The following is a 20,785-nucleotide window of genomic DNA, read 5'->3' on the forward strand; positions in this document are numbered from 1 at the left end:
AGGGCGAAAGGCGCCTCCGCCCGCCCACGGCTCTCCCTCTGTCCGCTAGGAAGAAGCGCCCGAGAGACTGTCGTCGTGTGACTTCACCGGAAAGAGAGAGATGTCAGGCCCCTCGCCGTTCAAGATGCGCCTTGTGCACCTGGACCTGAAAGGAGCCCCGCCGAGGGTCTCCTACCTCGCGGAGGTGCGGGCTGCCCGGAGTGGGGCCGTTCACGTGTGAGCGCCGTTCTGTGGCCGTGTGCGCTTCACGACGGCGGCCGTAGCACAGATTAAGTTTCCCCAGCTCCCCTCACAGCGCAGACGGCAACCAGGATAGGAAAGGAAAAGGGGGAAGGAAGAAACCCACAACCTCTTCGCTGTGGACTGAACTGTGTCCCCCCAAATGTTCCCTTCAAACCCTGGCGCCTCCTGTCGTGCATGGGACCCAGTTTGGCAGTAGGAGCTTTGTGGACGTCACTGGCATGCGATGAGGTCATGCGTGTTGCAGCGTAGTCAGTGATGACTGTCACCGACGTACAGTCAGTTACTGATTACTCCTTTTATGAAGTAGGCACAGCTGGTTTTTCACTCCCAAGCGGCTGTGTCCCCCTTCCATCTAGCACGCATCAGAATGTCCCAGCTTCTTGGGGAAAGAAAACTTTGACAATAATGTCACAAGTCATGAAACCTGCCAGGGCCCTCACCTGGACACGCATTGCTGTTTGAAGCGTCTGCAGGAAGCCCTTCCTTTAATGCACACAGTGTGCGCTTTGTCACCTTGGCTGTGACGGCAGACTGGGGAAAAGTCTCAGCTTTGTGTACAGTGGACATGACTTGGTCCTAAACATCCTTGAGAACAGGAATTCACGTCCTTTGAAATAAAGATGGAGCAGTGGGGGAGCCCTGTGAGGGAGCTGGGACCTGCCCTGTCTCCATTCCCTTTCATCTCCCTCTACGGCTCATCCTGGGCACTCACCACCAACCCTCATTCTGGGCACTTCCCGCCAAAACCTCCAGAACCGTGTTGGTCTCCCAGTTCCTGGTGCTCTAGAAAGCTCCTGTGTGCTGCATCTCCGCCGGAAGAGGCGCTGCTCTGTGACTGGAGTGGGCTGTCCCCCCTGACCCAGCTAAGCCACCAGTCACTTTAGAGTCAGCCCTGCTTCACAGTATGCGGTTCCCCCACCCCCTGTCAAATGAACATGTCACTACGTTAGACAGTTTGACTTGGTATAACACAGAGTATACATTCCAGGTTAAAAGTGTACAGGGAGAATACGAATACCAACTACAATCCATGTCCATAGCTAAAAAGAGTCCACATGCTGCATATGTGTGACTTCCGTTCAAGTAGTCACTCCTTCCTGTCACCTCTTTTTTCCCCCCAGGTTTTTCCTCTATTCCATGCCCTGGGTGCAAACGGCCTCCTCATTGAATATGAAGACATGTTTCCCTACGAGGGCCACCTGAGGCTGCTGAGGGCCCAGCACGCATACAGGTACCCATGCTGCCCTGTGAGAGAAGGTGGGGCGTGGGGGGCCATGGCAGCCTGGGCATGCCAGTGGGCCAGGGGAACTGGACAAGGGTGGGACAGTCCTCTTCTGTCTTTAAATGCATGTTTAATTATAAAAAGAAAACATATTCACTGAAGAGTTTGGAAATGTTTAAGAGATAACAAGCATGGCCTATAGGCCCCACAAAGGGGAGCGGCGACCTGGTTGTGGGTAGACGTGGAGTGTGGAGAGAGCCCCGTGCCAGGGCCATGCAGGGGCAGGACGGCTCGGCCGTGGTCACAGCAGGCTCTTTGTGGGAAGTGAATATTAAAGGGAGAGGCTGGGCGTCAGTGAAGTTGGATGGTGGGCCCAGTTTCTGGTAAAATGACTTCAGCCTGCTGTAGTGTTTGGGTAAGAATAGCTGGTAAAAAGCAAACCGTTATTTGAGGTCAGAACAGCATTATTTGCCCAAATTGTAGAGCAGGAGGGTCTCTGAAACCTTTAGAATATCTGTTGAGTTTTCCAGAGTTAGTGTTTATCCAGGAGAGTCTCCCAGGAGCCTGACAAGAAGCGGTTAGGAGGTATGAAAGGGGTCTGAGGTGTGAACGGGAGCTGGGGTGTGAACCGGAGCTGGTATGAATGAGATCTATTGTGACCAGGAGCTGGTGTGACCCCCTCTGGATGGTCTTTGTCTCTGCAGCCCCTCTGAAATCAAAGAGATCCTGCATCTGGCCACGTTGCACGAGCTAGAGGTTGTTCCCTTGGTACAGACATTCGGACACATGGAGGTGAGTGGGAGGAACGGGAATCATCTGGTGCCCAGGTGTGGGGTTCCTGGGGGGCCACAGGCAGGAAGCAGCTTGCTCCTAAGAGCCCCTGCCCTGCGAACAGCTGGAGTGCAGAGCTGCGGTCAGAGCCCCCTCTGTCCGGGAATGGAGGGTGAGCCTGGGGGACGCGAGACGCCCCCGGAGTCTGGGAGGCCTGGCTGTTGGCTTTTTAACTTGTATCCATCAAAGCATTGCTGTGCAGCGTCAAGGAAAGAGAACATGCTCTGTTTTCTGTGTCCTTTCCTCACTTAACAGCGGAAATATTTCCCCATGCTGCTGTGTGATCTGCAGCAGTATTTTTCACGACTGTAGCAAACAGTGGGAAGCAAACTAAGCACAACACTGAGTTGATAGCCCTCAGGTTCCGTTTCTCCTCTAATGAATCCACCTGTTGCATTTGCTGACAGCCCTTCCCCACGTCTTCATTCACATGTGGTGCCAAAGCTGTCTTCACTTCAGGCACGTGCCCGCGTTCTGGAGCGTGTCTTCTGGGGTTCTGTCCCATAACCGGCCCCCCAGTTTTCCTGGTTGGCTCTCCCTGCTGTACTCTCTGGGTTCTCATCACTTTCCACCGCAGGGGACCACGTTCCCCTGCACAGCATCTCTCCCGAGGCCTCTGGTGTCCTCCGAGTCACTAAATCCAGCAGCAGGTTTTGTTGTCTCTTACTTTCCTCTCACAGGCTTTTGGCATCACTGACAACTCCCTCCTCTGGAAGCCCATGCTTCCTGGTCCCCCACTCTGTCTGCACCTTGGCACCCATGAGCTGTGCGCCGTCCTGAAACTGCCACTGACTTGGCGATCCCCACAGCCCCTCCGGAGCCCCCCCCTTTCACTTGATGCCCTTTCTCTGGACACTGCCATTTCCGCTCCTGCTTCCCCTTCCTGTCCTCGTGACTCCCAGATGCTCGTCTCCAACGGCCCCTTCCAGACTCAGGGAGGGGCTGACCAGTCCCACTAGCCCCCCATGCCTGTGCATTTTCAGCCCCTTGGCAGGACTTGCTGCTGCCTTTGCTGCTCCGTGTCCTGACTCAGCACTGCCTCCATCCCACTGTCACCCTCCTGTCTGAACACCACCTGGCCGACTGTTAGCCATCCTAATGGGTCTTCTGGGGTCACTGTGCCCCTCCTTTCCTCCACTGCAGCCAGTCTGATTGTCTCAAAGTACAGCCCCATCACCCTACACTCCCCCCTCACTTACGTGGCCTTATTCTGCTCTTAGAGTGGGTGTGCTTCCTGGGCACACGTAGCGAAGGACCACAAAACCGGGTGGCTTCAAACTGCAGAAATTTGTTCTCATAGTTGTGGAGGTCAGAAGTCCAAAATACAGGTGTCAGCAGAGTTGCTGCCTCTGGAGGAAGACATTTCCGTGGGTTCATTTGTCAGTACGGTACCCTTTTGCTGAAATAACTGTTCAAGTGTTTTTCCCACTTCATTTTTTGAACTGTTGAGTTTTTAAAGTTTTTTGTATATTCTGGAATCAAGTCTTCTGTTAGATATATGATTTGCAAATATTCTCTCTGAGTCTGCAATTTGTCTTTTCATTCTCTTAGTGTATTCAAAGGGCAAAAGTCTTTCATTTTGATGAATTCTGTTTATCAGTTTTTCTTTGATGAATCATGGTTTTGGTTTTGGTGTCATTTCTAAGGACTCTTTGCCTGTCACCAGGTCCTGAAGATACTTCTTTTCTTCTAAAGTTTTAGACTGGCACATTTTTCGTTTAGACTTAACCATTTTAATTTTGTGTAAGGTGTGAGGTTTAGGTTGAGGTTTATATGTTTTGCGTATAGTATATAACCACTTTGCTAAACCGTTTGTTGAAAAGACTATCTTTTCTTTGAAATTTTGGAGTTTGGAACTGCCTTTTCATCTTTGTCAAAAATCACTTGACCATATTTGCGAGGGTCTATTTCTAGACTCTATTCTGTTCCATTGATCGAGGCATTATCCCTTTGTCAGTACCACATTATCTTGATTATTATAGCTTTAAAATCACGTGGTAGATTTCTCCAACTTTATTCTTTTGTTTCAGAATTGTTTGGGCTATTTTAGTTCCTTTGCCTCTCTATATTTATTTTAGAATCAGTTTGTCTGTATATCTACAAGAAACCTTGCTGGGATTTTGACTGAAATTCTGTTAAAATTATAAATCAATTTGGGGGATATTGCCTCTTTACTATGTTGACATTTACAGTCCATGAACATGGTATGTCAGCCATTAATTGTTTTATTCCCCTAAGTTTTTTCTTTTCCCCCCTGATGCTTTCAAGATTTCCTGTTTGTGTTTGCCTTTTAGTAGTTTGGTTACAATGTGTTATGGTAGATGTGGGTTTCTTTGCATTTGTCCTGCTATGGATTTGTTGAGCTTCTTGGAGCTGGCAATTCTTTTTGATCACTTTTGTGAAGTTTTGGGCTATTTCTTCAAGTGTTTTTTCCACCCTCTTCTCTCCTTCAGGAACCCCCTTCGCATATACGTTGTTATGCTTGATGTTGTCCTATGGGTCCCTGATTTCTGTCCACTTCACGTCTTCTCTCTATTATTCAAATTGAGTAATTTCTGTTGACCTATTGTCCAAATCACTGACTTTTTTGACATTTCAAATCTGGTGCTGAGCCCATTAAATGGATTTCTCATTTCCATTATTGTAAATAGTTTCTTTTAACTCTGGGAACATTCATAACAGTTTATTTGAAATTACTGTCGGATAAATCCAACATCAGGGCCCACTTGGCATCAGTTTCTAGCAATTGTGTTTTCATTTTTCCCGAGTCTGGGTTTCACGTTCCATTTTATTTTGCATGTTTCATAATTGTTTGGTTGAAAACTGGATATTTCAGATTATAACAGATCTGACTTTTTCCCCTGCAGGTGGTTGTAAGTTGCCTGGGTTTAATCTACAGGGTCTCTCTTTCCTGCTGTGTGTGTCCACTGATGCCTCTGCTAGTTTTTTATTCTTATTTTTAGCCTGGCTTCCTAGGGATCACCCCTCTGACTTCACAGGGTTTGTACTTAACACAGCTGTTGTACTTAAGCCTGTAAGGTTCCACCCTGTGCCTTGGGGGTTAGGAGAGGGCATTCCAAGTTCAGCTGAGGCTACTTCCCACCCTGCCCTCTCAGGTGTGTAGTCCCCAGTCAGCTGCCCTGTGGGAGACCCCGCGTTTCCAGAGTCACTTACATCTCTGGCTGCTGGTGGCGCCCCCCAACGGGGACCACAGAGTTTGGGTGCGTTTGCTGCTTTTACTGACAGTGCCCCGAGGGGGTACCACAGCCAGCCCTGAGTGGGGAGGGAAGCAGCCTAGGCACGAAGCTGCGGAATCTGTTCTTACTCAATTACAGCAGTCTTTCCTGAACCCATGTTTCCCAATTTGCTGTCCACCTTTGGGCGACTTCCAAAGCCTCGAAGAAGTTGTTTTTGACAAACGGTACTGGTTCTGTTTTGTTCAGAGGATTTGCCGTCCTCTTCATGCCACTATAGCAAGCAGCCCGCCCAGCCTTCAAATCTGAATCTGAATGGACCTGACCTAATCTGTTGTCTCACCAGGCCCAGTTAGAATTGAAAGGATAAAGAAGGGCTGTGATGAAGCCGCTGGGCCTCCTGGGCTCTGCTTCTTGTCAACACGACCCAGGGGCACCTCTCACACTGCCACACACGCCTCTGTGGTCACTTTGAGTAGGTGTCGGAGTTTAAACCAAGACTCGGCTGGTCACGACTCAGAGGCCGGAGCCAGGAACGCAGGTTTCCTTCGCAGTGGTCCCCTGCTGCAGGGAGCTTGGCACGAGCTTCTCTCCCGTGTCACTGAGTTCCCTCATGTCATCTCTCTGCAGTTTGTGCTGAAGCACGAGGCTCTCGCTCACCTCCGAGAAGTGGCGTTTTTCCCCAACACCCTGAACCCCCACGAGGCGGAGTCCCTGGCGCTGGTCGGAGCCATGATAGACCAGGTCATGGAGCTGCATCCCGGTGCCCGGTGGCTCCATGTCGGGTGTGACGAGGTGGGAGCCTTTATCGCCTCTTCTGCCCCAGTCTCCTTGTCTTCACTTCAGGGTCATCTCCCATCTCATGGCTTCTTTTAAACAGAAAAATAGCCCACGTGCAAAGGACAAGGGAGGGCTGGCCAAGGAGGTGGTCCCCAGTGAGGGCACTGGTGCCACTGACCGTGACCTTGCCCAGGCGGACCTGCGAGTCCAGCAGGCACAGCCCCCAGGCCCCAGTGGTCAGGAGAGGGAGGGGCTGGGCCCGAGATGGCTGTGCGCTCACACCCAGCAGCAGGGAGCCAGATCATGCTGTCAGGGCTGGCGGCGCGTGCTGGTTTGTGCCAGTTACTTTCTCCACCTAAAGAAACAGTTTTGGGTGGTGTGAGAAAGGAAGTGTTTCTTTGGGGCCGTGGAGCACTAGCAGTGAAAGGTGGTCCCTGGGGTGCCGGGGGGCCGTGCCCCTACACCTCGCCTTCTGCTTTACTCCTCGAGAAGCACAGGCAGAGCCCGGGCAGGAGGATGCTGAGCAGGCCACCGAGCGTGGCTGGACCTGAGCGAGGATGGTGGTTTGCAGATGTTTTAGCCCCAGGAGCTGATTTTTTTCTTCAAAGTAAATCTTTTGGGGGTAGTAAAATACACATAACATAAAACTTACCATTGTAACCATTTTAAAGTGTACGATTCGGTGACTTAGTACATTTAGCATGTTTTGCTGCAACCACCATCTAATTCAGGACCTTTTATCCCCTAAAAGGAAACCCCACACCCCTCAAGCAGCCACTGCCATCCCCGCCCCCAGCCCCTGCAAACCCCTTGTTTCCTTCATGTTTGTGGATTTGCCTCTACTTCACATTCCATAAATGTAATTCTACAGCATATGGCCTTTTGTGTCTGGCTTCTCTCACTGAGAACGTGCTGCGCGCGTTTTTGTGGCTGAGTAACACTCCAGCCTGTGTATAGACCGCGTGTTCCTGCTGGAGGACATCTGAGCTATTTCCGCCTCTGGACGCTGTGAAAGGAAATCTCGAGTGGAAGGTTAGGCATCAGTGAAGAAGGCAGGGTCACCCTCCACTGCCACCTCCTCACATGCAGCCGGCCCTGTGGTGCTCTCAGGCCACGGCATGAACCCCTGGCCACTCCCGAGTGTGTCTACGGCTGAGGACCGGCCATCCGAAGGCAAACCCCTCCCGAGTCGTCCTTCCTTCCAGGTGTATTACCTTGGAGAGGGCGAGGCCTCGCGGCAGTGGCTGCAGCAGGAGCAGAACACCAAAGCCAGACTGTGCCTGTCCCACGTGAAGGCGGTGGCCAGCCACGTGCTGGCCCGGCACCCCGCCACGAAGCCCCTGGTGTGGGATGACATGCTGCGGCACATCCCCGAGGACCAGCTCTCAGGTCAGCCCCACGGGGAGGGCTTCCGGGTGCCGTGGGGAAGGGAGCGGCGCGGCCTCCGAGCACACCCCACCCCCAAGCAGAAACTGTCGTCAAGCTGCTGTAAGTCGCCCCAGAAACTTTGGGTCCAGTGCCATGAAAACCACTTAAAGTTTCTCTGTGAAGGCGCCGTTGCCCTAAAAGGCGCAGTCGAGTGTTGCCCGAGTACCGAAGTGAACGACAGCGGCCACGAGGCCCAAACCCGGGCCATCAGGAAGGGTGACGTGCGGGGGAAGGGTCCTCATGGGCCTTGATCATGTCCAGTGCTTCCAGCAGCCTCGGCCCCGCTCAGCTGGAGGCCGGCCCTGTAGGGGCCGTGGCTGAGGTTCGCTGAGGGAAGCAACGGCCTCCCAGCCCCGCACTCGCCCTGCCTGAGGCTTTGGGATGAGTTGGGATGTCGGAGGTCCACCACTCAGGGCCACATGTGGCGTTCCGGTGCCCAGTCATGCCCACACTTCTGCAAGGCTCAGGTGTCCTCGTGACAGCCACCACCCACATGTGGCCATTTGGGTTTTGGTTAGGATTAGTTAGAATTAAATCAGCAGTGTGTCCCTGCTGTACCTGGGCTGAGCACGCCAAGGCTGCTTACACACAGCATTCTGCCTTCAAGGGAAGCTCTGGGCTCATCCTTCGTGGGACTCCAGGGCTCTGGTCATTTCATGGCTGGCTGTCTTTGTGGCTGGGGCATTGCCCCCAAACAGCATAGTGTTGACTCTACCTAAAATCACGTGTCCTGGAAAAGGTGGCTTGTGTTGCATTTTTATGCAAGAAGTGTGGGCTGAGAGCTGTTTGTGGATGGTCTCAGCACTCACGTCCTCTCTGCCCGCAGCGTCAGGGGTGCCGCAGCTGGTGGAGCCCATGCTCTGGGACTACACGGCCGACCTGGATGTCCATGGCAAGGGTCAGTACCGTGTTGTTGGGGGGACCCTCTAGCCCTGACTGCCCAGCTGGGGGGAGGCAGGGGCACCGGTCGCTTGGCTCATCGGAATCTGAATTGCCTCTGCTTCCACAGGCCCCTCCCCTAAGGAGCCCCGGCCAGCCCTGGGGGAGCAGCCCTCGGCACCTGTCCTGCGGCCTGTCCTAGTGAACAGGTGGCCTGGGGTCCCCATGAGCGGCGTCTGCTCTCACTGAGATTTAAGCCCACCCCGAGCTAAGCCTGGTGGGCGTGGCTCCTCTGGTTTCTGTCAGGACCTCCTGGCGTTATGCATTCATGTTTCAGGGGGGCTTGGTGGCCACAGCCTCCTCGGGACCCAGCTGGTCACACTTCTCACTTTGTCCCTCAGTTCTCCTCATGGAAAAGTATCGGAAGTGCGGTTTTCGGCAGCTCTGGGCTGCCAGTGCCTTCAAAGGGGCTACGGGGGTGAGCCAGGCCCTGACGCCCATCGAGCACCATCTCAGGAACCACATGCAGTGGCTGCAAGTGGCAGCCCACGGGCCAGCAGACACGCTGCAGGGCATTGTCCTGACCGGCTGGCAGAGGTGAGGCCTGCGCCACAAGGAGCAGCTGCACAGAAGAGCCATTCGGAGTTAGGCCCCTCACCCCTGCCCGTCAAGCTCTGCACGGGGTGTCAATGCCCTCTGCTGCCCTCCTGGCCCCATGCCTTGTCTGTTGTGCATGCCTGTCCAGAGCCTACAGCTTTCTAGAGGCCACACACACGTGGCTTATGTAGAGTGAGGACAGGGCCAGATATGGGCTCGTCAGGAATTCACACCAACTTAAAAGTCTAGCTGGTCCTGGCCAAGTCCTGGCCGTAGGTCCCACTCTGTGATGGGGAGGAGGTCAGGTGGCCCCAGGACCAAGGGCAGGGGAGCACCCCAAGCCCCGAGGGAGGGTGGGGGTGGCAGCTGGAGGTAGGGCCTGTGAGGCAAGCCCCAACCCTCTTACCTCACAAAGCTGAGTCAAAGAACTCATTGAGGATTTCAGGCAGGGCCCTGTGGGTGGCGTCTGCAGACATGGAAGCTGAGGGGCCTTTCCAGAGGCAGCAGCCAGCTCTACAGAAGCTTCTAGGTGCCTGTCCTGTGGTACAGGGAGCAGTGTACCAGATTTGCTGTTGTGCAGGGGAACTGAGTGCCCCTCTCTCGTGGACGTAGGTACGACCACTTCTCCGTGCTTTGTGAGCTGCTGCCCGTGGGGATCCCGTCCCTGGCCGTCTGTCTGCAGTCGCTCCTACAGGGTATGGTGCCCTGCTCTTCCCAGGACGGGGGGACAGGAGGCGCAAAGGCTGGGCGTCCTCAGGCTGGACTGCGGTTTGTGGTAGGGGGAGCACATGCCCACAGCCTGACCCAGACACCCATCTGCCTGCTGCTGGCTCGGGTCTTCAAGCCTAAACTGAGGACAGGCCAGGAAGTTCAGGGGACGTGGCCCCAGACACGGTGAATCCCCAAAGATTCATCATGGATGGGGTGCAGACAGAGCTGCTTTTGTTGCAGCAACATCCTGGATGCCAGCACTGCCACTTCCTATTCACCGCGGGGGCCATGGATGGTCCCAGAGCGGTGACCAGGGCAGCAGTCACTCGTGTGCATTTAGGCTGTGACACTGCTGAGGAACGGTGTTGGCGCAGAGAGCTGTCCGGACACTGAGGCCCACAGGCCTGACCAATACGCCGTCTGAAGAGGCCTGTGCTGTGCCCAGAGACGCCAAAGGGCGGTCCTCGGCTCCCCACTCTGTTCCGTGCGTGGCTGGGCTGCTCACACAAAGGCCCGCGACTGGCTGGCTGGTTCCCGCCGTCTGCGGGGAGGCTGCCTCATGCCTCCTGGGGGCCGTGCACCCTCACCGCCCTGCACCCACCTGCCCAGTTCTCAGGGGCATCTATGCGCGTTGGCACCACTGGCCTCGCTGCTCTGGAGCCTCCCATCATGTGGGCAACAGCTGCAAGGTGCCACATGAGCCCAGTCCATAAGGGCTGCCGCAAGGGCCGAGGCGGGCTGCTGCTGGGACGCGCCCTCACTGCTTGAATTTTCAGTATAACACATACATTTTCATGTTTCATGAGAAGCAGCGGGGTTTCCTTGGGATGGCCCATTCCCGGCTGGCCTGGCCAGCGGCCCTCCTGGGCCACTTGGCTCACCGCCCAGGCCTGAGGGCCTGGAGGTCAGGACAGCGTGGCCCGTGCAGGCTCCCTCCCTCCTCACTGCTTCTGTCTGGTTGGTTTCAGGAGGCTTTGCCGAAGATGTTAAAGCAAGAGTGGAGAACTTCCTTGGAATTCCGAGCCTAGAAATCACCGGTTTCACCAGGTAATCCCCACCCCCGTCCTTCCCCCCACCCCCCTCACCTCATCTCAGCACCTTGGTTCTCTGTGCAGTGAGGGGGCTGCCTCCTTCCCTGGCAGCGACATCCTGGCCCTCGTCACACAAGTTGGCCTCCACCTACGCAGCTCCGTGGACGAGATGCTCCACAGGGACAGGTGGGTGGGCAGGGGAGCGAGTCCCCGCCCCGCACCCCCCACCAGCCAGGGCGAGGGCGGCCCGTCCTGCACCGACTTCCTAGGGGGGAGACAGCTTTTCAGAGTTTCTGGCAGACTGTGAAGTACCGTGCTGAGGCTGCCTTACCCCTGCCCCTGCGTGGGGCCCACCTGTGTGCGTGGACTTGCCCCCAGGTACGTGACCGGCTGGTTCAGCTCCTACCATCGCAGGCGGAAGCTTGTCCACCCAGTCATGATCCAGCACATCCAGCCCCAGGCCCTCAGGTAGCCCCCCACCCCCGCGGCACCCTCCCCCGGGGCTGCCATACTCTGCTGCGTGGTGGCAGCTTTCTGTGACGACTGGCTCTGACAAGCTCTCTGGGTGTCACAGCCATGAACCCTCCCAGGCGACTCAACTTCCCTGAATTGGCCGTGCCCTTAAACCTTAGAGAGGCCAGGCCATTCCTAGCCTGAGACGGTGGCACCAGAATGACCCATGCTGAGCCCTACCCAGCACAGCGGACACAGGGTCCCTGCCAGCCAGCCTCCCTGGGCTCTCCTGGCTCACAGCTCTGTGCTGAGGCCAACACACTGTCCCCCTAGCTGTTCACCACTGACAGGTGTTTGACAGGTGTGGGCACCAAGAAAAGCCCTGCCAGCCAGTCGTACAGTACGTTTCGGGTTCAGGTGTTAAATGTGACAGTCACTCATTGATTCCCAGCAATGCCAACTGCCCCATTTTATGGATGGGTAAACTGAGATACGGACCAGACCGACATGGGGGTTGTGGAGGCCGTGAGCTGTGCCCAGGGTCGTCCTCGGGCAGGCTCACTGCTGTCTGGGCCCTCAGTCTCCTGGGCAGGTGGAGCGCCCTTGCTGGGGAGCTGGAGGCCGCCCTGCATCGCGTCTTCTACCCTGACGCTGTGGAGGAGTGGCTAGAGGAGAACGTGCAGCCCAGTCTGCAGCAGCTGCAGCAGCTGCTGCAAGACCTCGGTGAGGCGGCCGGCCCCGGGCCCCCCATGGCCAGCCCGGGTCCGGACACAGGTCAAGACCCCTGAGTGGAGGGGGCCTACCACACCCTCGTTCAGCCACGTTGGTCTTGACTCCAGAGTCCTGAGTCCTGGATGGCCGTGCAGAGACGGCGCCCACGGTTATCGTGGAAAACACGGAAGGAAATGCACGTGGGGCCCTGTTCACTGGTCTGCCAGAAAACGTTAATGCTTTTGAAATAAAAGGAAAGTAGAAGCTTCAAATCACGCTGAAGGAATTGGCCAACCTCATTACGCCACTGACTCAGGCTGGTGGCAGTCAGGCCTTCACAGCGGCCCCAGCACAGGGTCCAAAACGAGCTAGCCCAGGTGGACGTGGGGTTGGCAGGCTGATCACTACCCCTCAAAGGGCATCTCTCAGCCCTCCACGTGAACATACCAGAACCCAATTACAGCGTTTCACTCTTTATTTTAGGGAAAAGGCATTTCGGATTTGGCCATTGAAAAACCTCAGAGGGCAGGTTTAAATGGCTGTTCCCAAAGTAAGGGCTGGCTGCTGAGAAGATGCCAGCAACTGCTGTCCTTACTGGCCTCCAGGCAGCTCCAGCCCTGATTTGGGCGGTCCCCCAGTTTTCTGGGTTCTCCCCGGCAGTTCCCAGATGCAGCTTCGAGAGCTTCTGCTCTCGGGGTCCAGCTAGCATGGGCACAGCCCACTTCCTGCCACACACCAACAAGCCCAACTGCCAGGTCTTCTCAGGGGTGAGAGAAGCTGGGACCCTGATTTCTAAGGGTGAGGTCCTGGTTTGAATGCATGAGGTTCGACAAGATAACCTCTTTTCTTGCCTAGTAGCCTTGGCCTAGGCTGAGGGGAGGGAGGGGCTGCTCCCCGTGACAAACCAGCTGTAGTCCTGCTTGGATACGAGATGAGCCACCTTGGTACAGAGCGGTTTGCAGCAACCAGAAGAGCCGCACAGCGTCCACAGGCAAGCACTTGTACCAACTGGGGACGTATTGCCAGGAGAAGGATGCTGTGTGGGGGGTGGTCGGAGAAGACGCTGGGATCCCAGGAACACGCTGGCCTCTATGTCCGCAGAGCCTGACCCAGCCGCTGGCCCCACACTGGCCTGCTGAAGCACCGCTGTAACCTGCGAGCTGGATCCCGCGGGACGTGAGCTGGCAAACCTCCCCACTCCAGTGCTCCATCTCGGCAGGAATGCTGGCGCCAGCCTTGTCACACCCCACACTCCCCAGGCTGGCACTGTGATTCCAGGAGGCCCATGCCCTTCCTGCACCCATTGGAGGCTGCACAGAAGGTCCAGCTGTGGCTTTGCTCAGAGGGCAGATCAAGCAGCAGGATACCTCCCTGGGGCTGCCAGGGACAGTCGGCTGAGGAGGGAGATGGGCAGGGGGCCCACCAGGCCTGCCAAAGTGCTGTCAGAACCAAGGCCAGGGGCTCCGGGGGGGTCAGCTCTGGCTCTCGGGGCCGTCGGCCTCGCTGTCGCTGCTCTGAGACAGCTCCACAGGACTCTCAAGGCGGTGCAGCTCCAGGAAGGTGGCAATGAGCATGGCGATGGCTTCCACGTCACTGGGCCGGGCCAGCACCGAGAAGAAAGGCTGGTTGAAACACTAAGAAGTGCCAGCACCTCCAGAGCTCCCCACCAGGACCTGGCACCTTCTGTCCTGGCCCCTACCCTCACCTGACCCCGGCCTAGCCCTTGTCCTGTAGGGACCCCTGAGGCCCCCATCCCGTCCTGTCATCATGGGGTCCCCTGGCATCCCCATCCCCTGCTGTCCCTGTGGTGAGCCCCAACACCCTCTAGAGGTGATGGCAGGCCTGTCCCCAGCCTCCCCAGGATCCTCTCCCTGTGCCCCACCGGGCTACCCCACGGTACTGCATGGTCTGTTGTGAGGGCCACCCGATAGGGTGAGCCAGATGAACAGCCCGCCTCGGCTTACCTGCGGTGGCCCATGACAGCGCTCTGGGTGAGGGGGTGGGAGAAGCCCGTTGCAAAGCGCAGCATCACCACGTAGCCTTTCCCAAAGTACCGCACCTTCTCTTCCTCCACGTTCACGTCCCGGATGTCATTCAACAGGACCACCACTGCGGTGGATACAGGTCAGGTGTATGGCAGCAGAGCCCCCCACCCCCGTGTGCCGGGCACGGTCACTTCATGGGCTTCTGCAGAGGACAGCAGCATGCTGGCTACTCTGCAGAAAGCGCTGCTGTCAGGCTGGGCCTCAGAACACAGCCGAGACGCTGACCTGGGATGCCATAGGTCAGAGACCAGTGCAGGGCCACACGGCTGCCGGTCAGCGTCCTCTGGGTGAGAAGGAACGTTTGCTGGGCCCATCATGGCCTTGAGAAGCCTGCCTGTCATCTCATGAACAGTCTGACACATCAGGGGGCAGCCTAGCACGATACTGCCTGTCTCTCTGCTTCCTTTCCCCAACTACTGTAAATGCCTTCCTGGACCCTACTGTCTGGTCAGCGAGCTGGGGGCTGCCTGGCAATAGCCTTCAGGCCAGGTGCATCTAGGGGCACCCCATGTCTGTGAGGTGGTCCACATCCCCGGTCACCGAGGGTTTCCAGGCCTCAGGCCTGGTCCCAGCCATCACACCCGTTCACTGCCCTCCATCCAGCTCACGGTACCCAGTGTCCTGTTTACCCCCCACAAACCTTGGTCATGGCCGACTCTGGAAAGAGTGAGCAGCTTCTTATACAAGCTGAATGTCTTCAGCACGACCTTCCCAGTGCTCTTGTCGAAGATGGCTTCCTGGAAAACCCGCCAGAAGGGTCACCCGGCTGCTGGCCTCTGTCATGAGCTGACCGCACACCAACCTCCAGGGAGGGGGCCCGAGCTCTCCGACTGTGTCCCATCCTCGCCAGAGCAGGCACTGAAGAAGGGGGCACCCCTTTTCCTTCCCATCCCAGTAACCCTGATGCCCCGAGTGCTGCCCTGTCAAAGCCAAACACCTGCAGCCGGACCCTAGGACTCCGGACAGCTCAGGGAGCACGGGGGTCGGGGGGAAAGAGCGGGATACCAAGGCAGGTGCTCTCTCCTTTTTGCCAGCAAAAGTAGAATGGCCAAGATCATCAAACAAGGGAACGGGGGCCAGGGGTCAGGGAGCAGGACCGGCCCAGGCAGCTCAAAGGACTCAGGAAGGGAGTGAGGGGGAGGGGACCGGCCTCCAAGGGAGCAGGCTGGCACCTTGTTTCATTCTGTGCTACAACATTCAGGAGGAAAGTGGGTAAAACAGTCATGAAGAAGTTCGAGGAGAAAAATAGCTTCAGATGATTCCTTGGCCCAGGAACAGTCACGGACAGCCAACACTCAAGGGCTGAGCCCAGCTAACCAGAAACCGCTGCGCTAACGTCTCAGGCTGGGGCACCAGGCCCGGACCTGCTTTCCTGCTGAGTCTCACTGCCGCGAACCCGAGCTGCAACTGGTACCGGCCTTACCTCCCAGTCTTCCAGGTTCTGTACGGACACGAAGAGGCAGCCTGTGACATAGAAGAGCTTCCAGCCCAGACTATCTGGAGGGTGATCACAGGGCACAGCCAGTGAGGGAGGACGGCAGTAGAGGGGCAGAGGCCAACCTGCCCACAGGGTACCCCTCTAGCACAGCTGCTTTCCCAGACAGGGCAGGGGTGGCATCTAGGGGTCCCCACCCGGGACGGCTGCCTGGCCTTGCTGGCCCTGCCTGTCACTCAGGACCATGTGGGACACCGGCTTTTCCCTCAGCTCTTCTGGGTCTGGGTGTTTACTCAAGTGGTTGGATCTTGCCGGTCACGGCATAGTTTGTGATGATGGAGAAGTGGGAACACTCACAGGGAGTGGCTGATGGCATGGTGCGTCCCTGCAATAGAACCCTAAGCAGATTCAAGAGAGTGCCTTTTCGAAGGATAATTTTTGACACAAGAAAATGCCTGAGATGTAAGGCGCAGGCTGCAAGGGACATGGGCATTAGGAAGAACACCCATATATGGCGGTAGTGTACCAAGGTGGTGCAGTGCCAATGGACCACCAGGGAGCGGCGGTGATGCCTTCCGAGAGGCCAGGCCTTGGATCACAAGCGATGGGCTTGCTTTTTCTATTTTCTGAGGAGCTGAGGAAGTTACTGGAGGGTAGATGGTGCATCTCACCTGCACTGTAGTAGGCAGCAGCCAGGCCAATTGACAAGATTCCTGCGAAGAGAAAGCAGGTGACTTCCTATTGGGCCCCCACCCGCGTAGAGCCCACCTCCTCCCCACTGTCAACGATGGCTGTGGGCAGGGAGCAGGGGCAGAGAAGACCACCAGATTCAGAAGTGGGGGAACAGCCAGGAAGTTCATTCAGAAACATGGCATATGCTGTTCATAGCATTCACTGGACATGTCCGTCCATCGAGCCTCCGGAGCTGACTGGGGAACCACACAGGAGCCCGAGGTGGGTTTTACCCACGTGGTGTGGAATGAAGACAAGAGGGTAAGCAAAGAATCACAACACGCCACATGAGAAACGGACAGGAGGCCACGTGCAGGGTCATGGGAAAGAAAGAGCAGGGACAGGCTGCTGAAGAGGCACAGCAGCCTCTCCTCACACCTCCAATCCAGTCCACACAGTGCCTGGTGGGTGCAGGGCCCTCCGACTGACAGTGGCGGGGATGGAGGCCAGGACAGCTTCCCCCACTTCCTCCTCACTGAGGAAGAGGAAAAACGGGCGCACTGTCGCCCATCACGTGGGCCTGTGACATAAATCAGACACCTGCGACCAGGTGTATGGAAGCAAGTGAAATGGGAAACGTGGGTATGGGGACCTCAGAAGAGCACAGCGTTAACCAAAGGGTGTTAGGTGGCGAAAAAGGCACGATAGACATACATCATCTATAACAGCATGCACATAGGATAAAATTTGCAAGAATACAAAGAAGCAAAATAGTTACTATATTTTGGGATAGTGAAACAAGGAAAAAAAATTCAGTTTAATTTTCATCTTTATAAAGGTAGGTTTTTTTTATTTGGGGGAAAATATGGAAATCCTCACCAACTAGCAGGGACCAGGATCTGATGCCCGGAGCCCTCTTCAGATGAAGGCAGGAGCTGGTACGCGTCTCCACCTGCATGTACATCCCTGGAACGTGTGGGCACCACTCTCAACAGGAGACCAGGGGCTGGGGAGGGCAGACACAGACAGATGGACCCCTGCGGCCACTGCCCACTGACAAGCGTCTGGCTCTCCAGGGCAGGAAGCCGGGGCTGGCCCACCAGCAAGGCCAGAACAGGCTGGGTGACCAGTCAGCCTGTGCTGTCCGCGGTCTCTGTGGCCACCACGCATGTCACTTAATCCCCCAGGGACTGGTCCTCTGTAAGTTAGGCTCTTCTCTACTCAGTTATACTGACTGCACTGGGCTACTTCCTGCTCAGACTTGCAAACCGTCCTCAAGCACTCGATCGTTACCTGCCCCATTACCCGGGACTGGAAACCTCAGTCTCAGAAACCGTTAGCCCGCTGCAGCCTTCAAGCTGCCGGCACCGTACCAGAAGCTAGCAGAATTCCCTCCTTTTCCTGTGCTGGCCTCCGCCAAAAAGGGGAACTGCAAGTCTCCTCGTGGTTTGAGTCTGCTCTGCACGGACAGAAAAAGCCTGCTCCAGGGTCTCCTCCAGCTGCCGAGACAACAGCCTGCACAGTCGGGGTCCGCAGCACTGAGGCCCCCAAGGGGCTGACCTCGTACTCACCCTGCAGACCAGTGCAGTCAAGGCGCCGGCCCCGGACCCGGCTCTGAGCAGCTGCCCAGATACTCCCTGCAGAGTGAAATCAAATTAGCGGATGTAGTTCTCACACAAGAATCCTGCATCTTGGCACATCACCGGGCTCCCTCGCTTACGTCACTCATCTGTCTCCACGCGCGTCGGGGCTGCCCGCGCAGCAAGGTCACTGGCCTGAGCGAGGGCCGCCAGCCTGCCGCCTGACCCCTGCAGCCCCCCGGCCGCGGCCTCACCGGCCGACGCGGATGCGTCCCGAGCCCGCACTCCCGAGAGCGGGACCTGCAACCCCCCATGCCCACCCCGATGGCGACCACTGCCAGTCGCCTACCGAGGACGCAGAGCGGCGGACGCAGTAGGGGAGGCCTGGGTCCTCTGGCTTCCACGGCTGGGGGCGGGCCGACTGACTTCCGGACCCGCGGGGCAGGACGACGGCTGACTTCCGGGGTTGGGGGCGGGCCGACTGACTTCCGGACCCGCGGGGCAGGACGACGGCTGACTTCCGGGGTTGGGGGCGGGCCGACTGACTTCCGCACCGGCAGGATGCGGAGGGACGGCGGTGACTTCCGGACCTGTGGGCGGGGCGACGCCGACTTCCGGTTTGGGAGGGACCACAGACTCCTGGAATTAGGAGGTGGGTATGGTGCTGACTCAGCAGTCGTGAGGGCGGTGTATCCTCCAAGTGGCTGGATTCCAGTGGACTGAATGTAGGAAAGAGGGTGCGACAGCGCTGACTTTGGGATTGGAGGCGACCCTGACTTCCGGACCTCCCATTTAACCACCCCAACGTGGTAGAGGAAGAAATGATCCCGGAACAGCCCTGGCTTTGTTGCACAGCAAGTGGAGCCAGCAAATGCAATCGGAGAGCAAGTGGTCTGTGCAGTGACGGCCACGGGTTGTGGAGGCCCCCTCCCTGTCCTGAGAACGTCTGGGGTAACTGAACCCTTAGAAGGTCTGTCATTTATACCTAAAAACGCCGTTTAAAATGGCTAGGAAAATATGAAGCCCTTAAAGTTAATCTGACAACAGATGTATGCAAATTTATGGTAAAAATTGTTTAAAAGTTGCCTTTCTATTTCCAACCATATGCAGGAAACGGACCCTACCTGGAACAGGAGAGCCTCTACTGCACAGCTGTTGCCTACTTCAGTGGTCTCCAAAGTGGGATGACCGAGATCTGTGAGATACTGGAAGAAGATCCTAAAGCTTGCATTCCTATTTATTTTTCTTTCAATATTTATTTTTACGTGTTTTGTAATTTACATAGGTTAATACAACAGTGCATAATATTGCCTTATAAAAAGTGTACATACATTAGTATGTATAATCCTAGCAGTTTTACCAATATAGGCACATGATAAAAATTTTGTAGACAACTTTTCTCCTTTACCAGTCGACTTCGGATACTCTCTGCCTGTGGTTCCCAACCCTAAACGTGCCTCAGAATCGCCTGGTGGGCTTGTTGAATTACAGACTGCTGGACCCTATTCCCAGAAGTGGGTGGGACCTGTAAACTTAGATGTTGCTGATACTTCTGGTCCAGGAATCACACCTTGAGAACCTCTGCTCTAAGCTGCAGCAATATTGGGCTCTGCCTGAACACAGTAGGTTTTCTCAGCTCACAATCTGTTTTGTTGAAACAGCCCTCCCTCTGTTACAATTCTACACCATCTTGAAGGTCCATTTAAATTGTTAGTAACTCTTTAAGTCTTTACTGCTCACTGCAGCTGCAAGTGATCTTACTTCTCTGAATTTAGGTAGAACTGAGTTGATACCCATAAAATTCTACTTTGCATTACAGTTATTTGTATAATTTCACGTTTCCTACTAGATTATAAACCATTTAAAGATGAAGGCTATGTTGACGTTCTGCAAATATTAAATGAGTGAACAAATAATACCTGATTTGGTTAAAATTCTGCTGAATATTGGTAATAGCAAAAGACTGGAAGTAAATACAATGTCCATAAGTGGGGGAACTGAGTGAATAAAATCTGTATACTGTGCCAATTATCAGTGCATTATATCTCAGGTCTAAATTCCAAACTTCATTGCCTGCTCTGTGAAAATGGATTTGAGCCCTTGATTTTTTTTCTGTGCTCTCTGGTGTGATGTTAAGCTTTGTCAATAGAGGGTGATGGATAGACACTGCAGGAAGAAAACTTTTTCTTCTTGGTTCTTGGAGAAAAGACTGATTTCGGATCTGAAGCAAAATATGAACAAGGAAATGTATCAAAAAGCAGAGAGACTATTAGTGTCTTATTAGAAGAACTTCAGAGCCTAACTGAAGAGATTCTCATTGCTGAAAAAAGATAAGTATTTGCACAACAATAAGAATAATTAGAATGAATTGAAAATACTCATGTATTTAAGTACATCATTCGTCATAATGTAATTTCTTTGTTCACTTTTGAAAGATGCTGAGAAACAAACTTGGCCTTTTTGATCAGTTAATGAAGGAAAAGAATCAAGCATTTATCCTGCCTTTCTTTGTAAACTTTACAATGGAGAAACCAAACAGTGGAGAAGAATTTCTCATTATAGAAGTATTCCCTCTAATAAATAAAGAACAAATGGATTTAAATATCACACTAATGGATGGATGGGTGGGTGGATTAATCGAGCTAGGCAATTTCATCAATGGCTGGTAATTAACATCACAAAAAGTAGAAACTTCTAATGGAATTACACAACAGCATCTATGAAGTAGTCTTGCCAAAAAAAAAAAAAATTAACCTAGGATCAAGCCACTAGAATGTTCCAATTACCCTTTACTGTAAATTCAGAGGGCAAAGGTATACTAAAGGACTCCAGAAGGATGCAGTCAGTAATTGCAAGAAACCCTAGGTGAACAATCTGATTTCTGGAATGGAACCTACACATTTAAAACAAAACAAAGATACAGACATAAGACACAGACTTCTCTGTACTACCTGTGCAACTTCTAAGTGATCA

The 20,785-nt window shown here is 54.7% G+C and overlaps 2 protein-coding genes across 11 annotated transcripts; one reads left to right on the plus strand and one right to left on the minus strand.

Annotated features, from left to right (window-relative positions):
* The first annotated feature begins 55 nt into the window (after window positions 1-55).
* HEXD (hexosaminidase D) lies at window positions 56-12,360 on the plus strand. 4 transcript variants are annotated; one of them, XM_081030048.1, is made up of 12 exons: window positions 56-184; window positions 1,365-1,474; window positions 2,170-2,257; window positions 6,121-6,285; window positions 7,476-7,659; window positions 8,525-8,596; window positions 8,979-9,174; window positions 9,787-9,869; window positions 10,854-10,932; window positions 11,001-11,102; window positions 11,295-11,384; window positions 11,950-12,360. In XM_081030048.1, exons 1-12 carry the CDS (start codon window positions 101-103, stop codon window positions 12,155-12,157), a joined length of 1,461 nt encoding a protein of 486 aa, XP_080886174.1. In that variant the 5' UTR covers window positions 56-100; the 3' UTR covers window positions 12,158-12,360. The 4 variants fall into 4 exon arrangements, with proteins under 4 accessions (XP_080886174.1, XP_080886175.1, XP_080886177.1 ...); XM_081030049.1 differs by having other exon boundaries at window positions 11,028-11,102; window positions 11,950-12,356; XM_081030051.1 differs by having other exon boundaries at window positions 11,926-12,299.
* A 179-nt stretch (window positions 12,361-12,539) lies between these two features.
* Window positions 12,540-18,282, minus strand: CYBC1 (cytochrome b-245 chaperone 1). 7 transcript variants are annotated; one of them, XM_081030123.1, is made up of 9 exons: window positions 18,162-18,282; window positions 17,804-17,869; window positions 17,606-17,691; window positions 17,112-17,238; window positions 16,232-16,273; window positions 15,549-15,622; window positions 14,766-14,862; window positions 14,045-14,189; window positions 12,540-13,673 (listed from the first exon to the last, which is right to left on the minus strand). In XM_081030123.1, the coding sequence occupies exons 4-9, from the start codon at window positions 17,194-17,196 to the stop codon at window positions 13,553-13,555; spliced, it is 564 nt and encodes a 187-aa protein (XP_080886249.1). In that variant the 5' UTR covers window positions 17,197-17,238; window positions 17,606-17,691; window positions 17,804-17,869; window positions 18,162-18,282; the 3' UTR covers window positions 12,540-13,552. The 7 variants fall into 7 exon arrangements, with proteins under 7 accessions (XP_080886249.1, XP_080886251.1, XP_080886247.1 ...); XM_081030125.1 differs by having other exon boundaries at window positions 17,526-17,691; XM_081030121.1 differs by lacking the exon at window positions 17,606-17,691.
* Between the last annotated feature and the right edge of the window lie 2,503 nt (window positions 18,283-20,785).

The sequence above is a fragment of the Rhinolophus hipposideros genome, assembly GCF_964194185.1.
Source record: "Rhinolophus hipposideros genome assembly, chromosome: 20".
NCBI lineage: Eukaryota > Metazoa > Chordata > Mammalia > Chiroptera > Rhinolophidae > Rhinolophus > Rhinolophus hipposideros.

Bases quoted from the DNA above. Each gene is read 5' to 3' on its own strand.
- HEXD (XM_081030051.1), top strand. From the start codon at position 101: ATGTCAGGCCCCTCGCCGTTCAAGATGCGCCTTGTGCACCTGGACCTG. The intron at 185-1,364 runs GTGCGGGCTGCC...TTTTCCCCCCAG, and splicing joins GGGTCTCCTACCTCGCGGAG to GTTTTTCCTCTATTCCATGC. The intron at 8,597-8,978 runs GTCAGTACCGTG...TTTGTCCCTCAG, and splicing joins CCTGGATGTCCATGGCAAGG to TTCTCCTCATGGAAAAGTAT.
- CYBC1 (XM_081030121.1), bottom strand. From the start codon at position 17,196: ATGTACATGCAGGTGGAGACGCGTACCAGCTCCTGCCTTCATCTGAAG. The intron at 15,623-16,231 runs GTGAGATGCACC...ATCACCCTCCAG, and splicing joins TGCTGCCTACTACAGTGCAG to ATAGTCTGGGCTGGAAGCTC. The intron at 14,190-14,765 runs GTTTGTGGGGGG...TATCCACCGCAG, and splicing joins CAGAGTCGGCCATGACCAAG to TGGTGGTCCTGTTGAATGAC.